Here is a 9643-nt window from a genome sequence, read left to right as displayed (position 1 = left end):
CCCCTGATGCCACATCCTCATACTCCCATAAAACAGCCAGCCAGTTATGCTGCAATAAAAGCTACCTCGGTGCACACCCTAGCAACACCACTTGTTTATGACACTTCAGCTTTTCTATTGTGATGGTCAAGGCTACAAGCTCAGTAAACATTTTGGCAGTCAGGTAGGTTGTCATCATTAAGCTCAGGGTTATTTAGACTGTCAACCTCAAGCTCAGCATCCACAAATTAAAAAATCATTGGCACCTTCATCAGATGCTGAAGATAATTCTAAAACCACATAGTATCCCACTAAGCATGTTGCTCAGGGTATTCTAATGTTAAACTTATATCATTACATTGCTCTAGTATCATGTAGCAGGCTTTCAATGTCTGATTCAAATTTCTTTTTAGGCTACTCTATTCTGATTGAATAAGATAATGTGCAACTTTATATGTGGGAACACGAAAATTGGTTTATAATTTTTTTCTGTTCTATACGACTTTACATATTACTAACACAATTGGAGGTCATGGAATAAAAGACCATCAGGCCTCGGCCCTTGGTCTACTAAATGTCCTCCTTTGCTTTTCATGTCATTATCAATTTTCCAACTTTAATGAATCATTATCCACGGTATTTATTCTTATCATTCGTTAACATTTATTAATACACACAGTTTGCGTTCCTTTTGGATCAGTTTCACCACTGCATCAGAAGATCTTTGATAAACTCAACTGAAGGTTATCTAAAATTTTTAACAATGTAAACCAGAATTCTCAGACTGAAAAAACAGTATTTTCATGAATATCTTGATATAGATTGAACTAAAACACTAAAGTTTTCATTTAATTGTTAGGGATTTTACAGTTTGTTACACATAAATGTAATTTTATTTCCACTTTTTAAGCACTATTTCAGTACTTTTTCCACGTTTGTGTTTATGATTATGTTCTGTAGAGTTGTTTGGCTGTTACTGCATTCCTTATGTGTTTAATAAGATGAAGAATATAGCCTAATATTTTTATGCAATTTTAAAGTAGTGTCTAAAAGTTTTCATAGTTAGTATAGAGTATATCCAGAATATTTTTAGGAAGTATATGTGCAAACCCTCAAAATATATATATATATATATATATATATATATATATATATATATATATATATACACATACATATACACACAGACAGACATTCATGCACATTTACAAGCATGCACAGAATATAAAAACATTCTCACTTGCCCTTTTGTTTATTCACATGCACAGAAGATTGACTAAAACATTTATGAAATACACATGTACACTTTCCCAAAAAAGTATTAGCCCCCCGGCCTGAAGTTTCTAATAATGTACAGCCGGCCAGCTGAGATTAAAACCAGACCTTGATGCAGTTGTAAACTGCATTAGGGTGGCAGGGAAGTCAAGTTCTAATCTCAGTCAGCCAGTTGTAGATTATTAGAAACTTCAGCCCTAGGGGCTGATACTTTTTTTTGAAGGGTGTACATTCATGAAAAGTATATCCCATATACAAGGGCGAGGATCATAGAGACTTCACTAAAAAAGTAATATTCATTTTCAGTTGTTAACTGAAAAACAGGATGCCCAGATTATGTTCATGTAGGAAGATCATGAAGGTGTCAGACATACATATGTACATATCTGTATATATCTGTATATATATAACTAGCACAACACCTACCTCATGAGACTCACATAGCTGACAGGGTTATAACTATTATGTTCCCATGTGTGTAATGATGTTTTTGACCCAACATATGACCTCAGCTAATCTCATGTCCTTACCCACAGGCAAGTGCGTCATGCAGTAAGGGTCTCCAGGCACCTTGTGGCTACTCCCGCCGCTATGCAACATTATAGGCCTACAACCGTCTCTCCAGTCTTGGAGGGATGTGTTATATCACTGTCTATCTCTACCCTGGCAGCGGTACTCCTGTCTTCTCCTCCGGGCTATACCACATCAGTCAACTCTACAGAAAAGAAAGATATAATAGTGAAAGAGGCAAGTCATACAGCCTCCGCAATGAGGCATCAAGATAAGAAAACCACATTTTCTCCAGAAGATCCTCTATCTCTAATAGCAACATAGAAACCATATCTCAATTCTCTGCTGACAATGATGAACTGCCAAGTGTGTGAAACCTTCGTCAGGGTGTGATTTACTGCCTCAAAGATGAAGGGAGATATATATATATATATATATATATATATATATATATATATATATATATATATATATATATATATATATGTAGACTGGAGATCAGAATTAATGGATGTGAAGTTACTGGAAAAGTTTAGATGAGATGCCTCATAGATCACCGTTTTGTTTCACCGCATATTGCTGATGTAGAGTCCTTTATTTTTGTTAAAGTGTAGAAAGAGCACATACACACAAAAAAATAAGAAAATAATGCCATGAGAGTGGCATGAAGAAATTTTTTGACTTGTTATATGGTTACAGATCAATCCTTCACGCTGTAGCAGCGACATGTAGCTTCACTCACAAGGACCTCAGTTACCGTGCTTTTACACCTGCACACCTGCCTTTAAAGCGGAAAAAAGTCTGTTTATAAAAAGCCTTCACTTGATAGAGATTTTGTATATAGCATCCCCTTTCTTACAGACACTTACCACATACTACAGTGAGACGGTTCAAACAATGTTCCCTTTTTCATATACAGAGTTTTACCTCCCCAATCTCCTCCCCCACAACTGGCCAGAGAGGCACATGATATGAAAGATATTAACTGGAACAGCTTTCGTTAAAACTCAAGTATCCATGGGAGACTCGAACTTGTATCTAATATTCAACATTACCTAAATCAGATGACTAATTCCTATAAAGTAACAAAAAAAAACAAAGTACAGGTGCGGTGAATGGTATTTCTGACATTCTCACAGAGGCCCACACAGTCATTATCTTTTTCATCCATGTTGTCTGCCCTGAGCTCTTTCCTTTGGTTCATTGGACCCCCCCCCCTCCCATTCCATCCTCCATACCCTTTTCCCCGTGTGGAGTGTTGACGGGTGGTACCAGACCCCCCTCCCCCCCACCCCCGGAGGTGAGGACAGGGCCTATCGCTCCAGCCTCTCAGTTCAAGTTTGTTACCGAGGCGTAACCCAACTTAATCGTCGATCATCGAAGTCTCCGTTCGTCTAGCTTGTTTATTACCAGTGTGTTTAACGAAGTTGAGGTTACGTTGTAATTTTTAAATGAAATTAAGGATACGTTAAGGTCAAGGCATTTGACTGCATGTAGAAGTAACTAGCCTAATGTCTGTCATTGCTAGAGAAAACACTTCTCGTGCTTCGTCAAAGCAGGTCTATTTTTTCAACGTTTGTTAAATCACCTTTTTTGGTTTTAGGTATTCTGAGGGTATGACTTTTTGTGTTTCTAATGTACAATACATTTGACTTGTGATAAATTTGGCTTCACATATTTGAAATTAACATCAACTTGACTTCAAAAACTATGGTTACAAAAAACATAACATCTTTCATTGTCTCTCAGGATCACAAGATAGGATAACAAAAGAAAAATACTCCAAGTTTATCATTAGTAGTTTAAAGACTTTGTTCTCCTTGCTAATATACTAAAAAAATATCTTGGAAGTAGTACCATTGTTGACTTTTTCATCATTCTGGAAAATTATCAATTAATACTGTGAGATTTGCAATGTTATCAGATGTATTGTGCTATGGGCCTGTTCAGACAAGGATTTCTCAATCAAGGTAATGTCTATTAGTTGACCAGTGACATCAGGGACTGCTTAGCCAATGACTGGGCACCTCTTGACATTACTGATCAGCTTCTTAAACATTTCTTTCTGATGGAGAATTCATTATCAGAACAGACTCTTTATTCGTGTTCGTGAAAGATTTTCAGTCGATTACCTCTTTTATTTTCAAGTAACTCAAGACGATTTTTGTGTATTTTCTTGTTTGGATCATGTATATGTTGTGTACATAAGACGTGTGACCTTGGCGGCTAACATGCTGATGTGATTCTCGACTGGTGGGACAGACATCACCACAAAGTTCTTCACAGATAGTGTCATATATTATTATAAAACTTGGGATCCTGGTTTAAGGCTAAACAAAATTGATAAGCTACCATAATAATGCATTAAAGTACACCAAGCTAGGAAATAGAAGTGAATTCTAATTCAAAATTTTAGAAGTTGATATCAAACCATAATACCTGCTAATATTTTACTGAATTTTGATGCAAAGGCATTTTCCTAAGGTCTCCTATAACATATTCATTGTTAAAGTTTTGTCATGTAATATTTGGAAATTATATCACATCAGTGCATCTCATTCTTACAAACTTTCTCTCAACTTTCAGATATTTCATAAGTGTATCTTTAATTCTCTCACTGGCTTCTGAATTGTTTTGAGTGATAGCATCAGTCTTTAGAGCTATATGTGGAAAAATATATAAAGAAGTTTACAGTTCAAAAAATCAGTGATATTCAGTCTGGATGCTGTGCAACAAAAAGGACCCACCAAATATATATCTATAAATATGTGTATGTATATGAGGAATTTTTAAATGGTGCATTGCCGTGGAATACAAAACAGGACACAGTCTTGGCAGGAAAATGTCAGACTGATCATATAGATGTGTCGTAACACTGCAGATTGATCGATTCCGAATTTAGGGGGTTTTTCTGTGTATTTCTGTATCTTGACTCATAGGGTGTCTCGGACTTGGACAGCCTGCAGTGACTTTGTGAAGCAGTTGATGTGTGTTTTGTGTATATGTATATAATTATAAGAAAAGGCCCCACTCTAGTTATAAATAGTGTTCAGTTTCCTGATGCTGTCAGATTAGGGTGACTGATGAAGTTGATGTATTTTGAGATATGAGCAAGCAAAGGCTCCCTTTTGTTATAGCCATTCCCAGTAACTAATTTTCCAGAAATAGATATATATACAAAGGGAAACTTGGCACCTGGGAAGGATGAAATAGGGTTCCGAATAGTGCTGATGACAGTGATTCCTAGTATGACACATGATGTCTGGCACATGTTGAATCAAAGATGAAGTCAAAGTGCCTGCCACCTCTCGCTGCGCGCTAACTGGACCTGCGCAGCGAGAAGTGACCACTGGCTTCCTCACACACACAGGAGTTCCTAAATCCAGAGACCCCTTAGGCTTTCTGAGTTACACACATCAGGAGCACTGGTCTATACAGTGTCACATCCTTGGAGTGTGCTTACCTCTAGACACTCGTAGGATCAAGACTCTAAAATGAGTCACAGATCAAGCTAGTCAGGAAAGCTTAAGATACAAGGCCTCCATCTCCAAGGTGAGGTGTGCCTCATCTCTCTCCTGTGGCTTGCATATCTCTCCTGTGTCACTTATGTACATTTAGCATTATTTTTTTGTATGGTATCTCCTCATGGGCCTTTTGCAAGATAAATGATCGTGTATCTTTTTCTATAGACGAACAATTATTTAGATATCCAGCATCTGTTCTCACATCGCCCAAGCAAAAAGCGATACTCACTGTGCTATGCAAACAGTTAGATATAATGTGAAAAAAACAAGGTTCTTACAGTCAGTTATGATGTGGAAAAACAAGGCTCTTAAGATTTCTCAAGGAACTCACTCAAAACGCCTTTACCCTACACTTTTCATTAACCTACAAGTATCTCTCATTACTCTCGCATATCCAAAGTATTTTTAAAGTATATATTATTAGCATTTCTGAAAACTTAAGAAACAAAAATTTGATTCATTGGTGAAAAGTCAAATTAAAAAATGTTTTGCAGACATCAAAAATCTGATTAGCAGTGGTGAAAATAAGTTTGCATATGTGAAGTTTGATTAGCGATGGTAGAAATGAGTTTGCATAAGAAAAAATTTATTAGTACTGGTAAAAATAATTTTGCAAATGTGAAAAATTGGATTAACAAAGGTGAATATAATTTTGCATTTGAAATTTTATTAGCTATAATAGAAATCATTTTGCATTATGTGAAAACCAGTGATGTGTCTCTTCCACGAAGATGAGAAGATAAATTTGTAGAATCTTGCTTAATGAAGCCAGAATCATACCCCAAATTCCTTTTCATCTAGACAAGTTGTTCTGACCCTTGTTGTTATCTCCCGTTGTTGTTGATTTGATAGCCAGATACTATTAGTCAACTATGGTTGTTAGTCATTGTAATCCGGTAGGAACTAAACGAGCTAACATTCTCTCCCTCTCTCTCTCAAACTCACTCTCTCCCTCCTCCTTTCTTTCTCATTCTCTCCTTCTCTCTCTCTCTCTCTCTCTCTCTCTCCCATGGTGAGCTCTGACCACTGGGCACTGCTCATGGCCAGCTCCTAGTTACCAAGACACCACTTTGTTCTTCTGATATTGACTTTTGTCATAAAATACAGTCGCCTGCATGAAGAAATAAAGACAAGTCGACCAGTTTAAGATAACTATGTCATTTATTCATTAAAAAAATATATGAATATATATATTTATGATAAAATTTTAAACTATTGTGTCTTGGAGCTGTTAGCCCTTCTTCTGGAGCCCACTGTACTGTCCCCTAGGTCCTTGGCAAGCCAATCAGAAGGCATACTGAACTGATCTGTAGGAAAAAAAAAAAAAAAACGCTGTTCTGATTGGCTGTTAATATCACTCAAGTATAGGAAGGGTGTGTGTCCAGGTCGGAGGTTCTGACCTGATTTATAAATATTTATGTACATGTCTTGTGGCCCGTATCGTCTTAGGATCGAAACAGTGCTGTCCACTGATGATAACTTATGATAACAGTAGATGTAAACCATGTGGCACTTAACCTCGTGACAGGAGCCAGCTAATTGCAAACTCATCTCGCGTGGAGCTTTACATAATATGACCTTCCTAGTGTAACTTACTGAACCAAGAACATGATAATGCTTCATCCGGTCCAGCCACAGTTTGTTTGTTTTTTGCGGAGATCTGTCTCAGACTCCGACTCGGTGGGAAGATTTTGGATTTGGGTTCCTTTTCTATGCCAAGCAATGTTCCAAAAAAATTTGGACAGAAAAAAATGATAGGGAGAAGAAAGGCCGTAGGACCTGAACTTTCATTAGTAAAAAGTAATCTAATGTATCTACGACATGAAAAATACATATAAAATTTCCTCTTTAGATGTTTCTCTTCTGGCCAAATGTGGTTCTTGCAGATCTTTCCTTCTTCTGAAAAAGTATTGTTCCTCATTTGTTCCAGAAAACTGAATGCCATCCTCCAGCAGAACTGAACAAAAGTAATCTAAAGAATAGAAAAGAAAAGAAAAATCACAATGCCACTTTCCAAATATTCCTCTTTCACCAGCACTAGACTCCAACTGCCCTCACCTTTCATATCACCAAAAAAGAGAGAAAGAGGTCTTGAGGTTTGCTTTCACAGTTACTGTGAAACGTGTGCGTTTGGTGGGCACTTTCTCTTCCCTAGCTCAAGCTGTTTTAATACAATTTTCACACGCACACATCGCAAATCAAAATGTGGATTCTATCAATATTACTTTCAAGCAATTTTTCACTCTATAGAAGCCAAAGAATCTATCGCCATTGAGAAAATTATATAACCTTTCAATCAGTTTCTGACATATATCTTCGTCAAACTATATAGAAACCATTTTCTATGCCCAGGGGAGAATAGTCATGACCTGTAACTATGCACCGCTGTTTCTTGATTATACGCGTAGTGTGACCTTCTAGACTAATCCTATATCTCTTACATTATTCTGTCAGTGTTGTGCATGTGTATTGTGAACAAGAGTATACATATTATAACTGAATAAACTGAATAAATTCTTGTTATAAGGCTAGGAAGCTCATATAGGCAGGCATCGTGATTTCAGAAAGTTGTTGAACAATTCGTTCATTATCATTTCTACCTTTCTCAAATGTTAAGACAGAAAAAAAAAAAGAGAACAAAAAGCCTTGCGATGACTCTCTGTCCCTTAGCAAGTATATTACAGTATCTTTCTTAGAAGATTTTCACCAAGCTTTTTCCCCCCTTTCACTCCCTACTCTCGAGTTTTACCAGAGCTAACCAATAGTGGGTAGGAAGTAAATATAGCATGATCAAAGTGTGTTCTGTGGGTATACAGTTAATATGATCTTACTTTCCCTGTTTCTCAGAGTTCCTTCTTCAGGTTAAATTCTTGAAATATCAAATGACCACACTATTTCACTTTTGCTCTCTCTTTCCTTCTCTCTCTCTTTCTCTCACTCATACCTTATAAGGTCCTCTTTTTACTTTCTGCCTCTTTTTTTGAAACAAATGGGATTATTGGATGTCAATATTATGGGCCTTTAAACTCACAGTGTGGTCATCACACCCGGCGACTCTGCTGTATATATATATATATATATATATATATATATATATATATATATATATATATATATATATACTTCGGGTGTTAGGAGGTTTGGGTTGTCTGTGATGGTTGCCAGTTCTTCATTTTTACAAAAAGTCACCAGAGAGTGTTCAGACTAGTGGACATTGCTAATCCAGTCTCCAACACTGGCATTACTATTTGAATGTAGGTTCCTCTCTCTCATTTCTTACTCTTTTTTTTTTTTTTCCTTATTCTTATAGGGACTGTAGTTGGATATAAATATCTTTATCTGTTATATGTCTTGGTTATGTGTTCGGGTTTTTATTTCATAGGAAATAATGCCATTTTCGTAAAGTGATTATAAGGAAGTGAAGATTTATAGATATAAATCATACAGAAGCATTTGTAGTGTTATTGACATTTCTGAGGTTATAAGAATGTCCAATAATAAACTGCCCAACAACATATCCAGAACAAGCCACCCTCATCCACCCTCTCCCCATTTTCTGTACCAATTATACACAAAAAGAAAATGAAAAAATATACGAGCCCATTTTAGGCATGAGTTCTTATTGTTATGGGTAGAGAAGTCCTCTTTAGGTAGTTTTACCGATGTTAAAGATAAAAATTATAATTACCTGTGATGTGAACAGTGAGTTGGTAAATCAATCCTTGGTTTATTTCTGCTCACCGAGCAAGCCCGCCACTTCCCTTTGCAGTCACACTATTGTAATAAATAACATACAGAAGATGAGGTCTTTCATTATCCCATCCTTTGTGCTCTGTTGTACTTAAATTGAATTTAGTTTTTTTTTCAGAAAGATAAGATTGTGACTTCAAAGCAAAGAACAAAAGATCAGAGATTATGTAGCCCTCTAAATTCAGAAAATAGTCTGAAAATTATCGTATGAAAATATTTAAGATGCTAATTGGGTCATTTTAAATCAATATTTAGTAAAAAAAAAAAAAAAAAAGCATTCAGATGATGACAAGGCTAACCAATCTGATAAGAAAGCCATTTTAGAAAATATAATGATGAAAATGATGAAACAAAAGCAACAGATTAACTCAGACCAGACTCAACACTCAGGGTCAAAGAGAATATGGCTATTTTCCTCAAAAAGATAATGATGGCAAAACCTTGAGTATATACAGAAACAAGCAACTCTCCCCATGAGACTAGGTGGTATAGGAATGTGCACCGTGTCCCAGACTGCCATTACAGCTTCCTGCTAGTGATAAGATCAAGCTTAAAAGAGGAGCAGCAGAGAGGAAGTTTGTTTATGAATGGGGTGGTAAGGGAGT

General features: G+C 36.4%; 1 protein-coding gene across 4 annotated transcripts in view; it reads left to right on the top strand.

Moving 5' to 3' along the window:
- cpx (synaptic transmission protein complexin) overlaps positions 1-9089 on the top strand; it is a 472286-nt gene extending 463197 nt beyond the window's left edge. For all 4 annotated transcript variants that reach the window (XM_071684301.1, XM_071684318.1, XM_071684325.1 and 1 more), the window contains one exon: positions 1791-9089. In XM_071684301.1, the coding sequence (XP_071540402.1) occupies positions 1791-1810 (20 nt within the window). In that variant the 3' untranslated portion in view covers positions 1811-9089. The remainder of the gene's footprint in view (positions 1-1790) is intronic.
- The last annotated feature ends 554 nt before the right edge of the window (positions 9090-9643 follow it).

The sequence above is a fragment of the Panulirus ornatus genome, chromosome 3, assembly GCF_036320965.1.
Source record: "Panulirus ornatus isolate Po-2019 chromosome 3, ASM3632096v1, whole genome shotgun sequence".
Taxonomy (NCBI): Eukaryota; Metazoa; Arthropoda; class Malacostraca; order Decapoda; family Palinuridae; genus Panulirus; species Panulirus ornatus.
The sequence above is the reverse complement of the archived record's forward strand: the minus strand, read 5'-3'. Positions and strand labels throughout refer to the sequence as shown.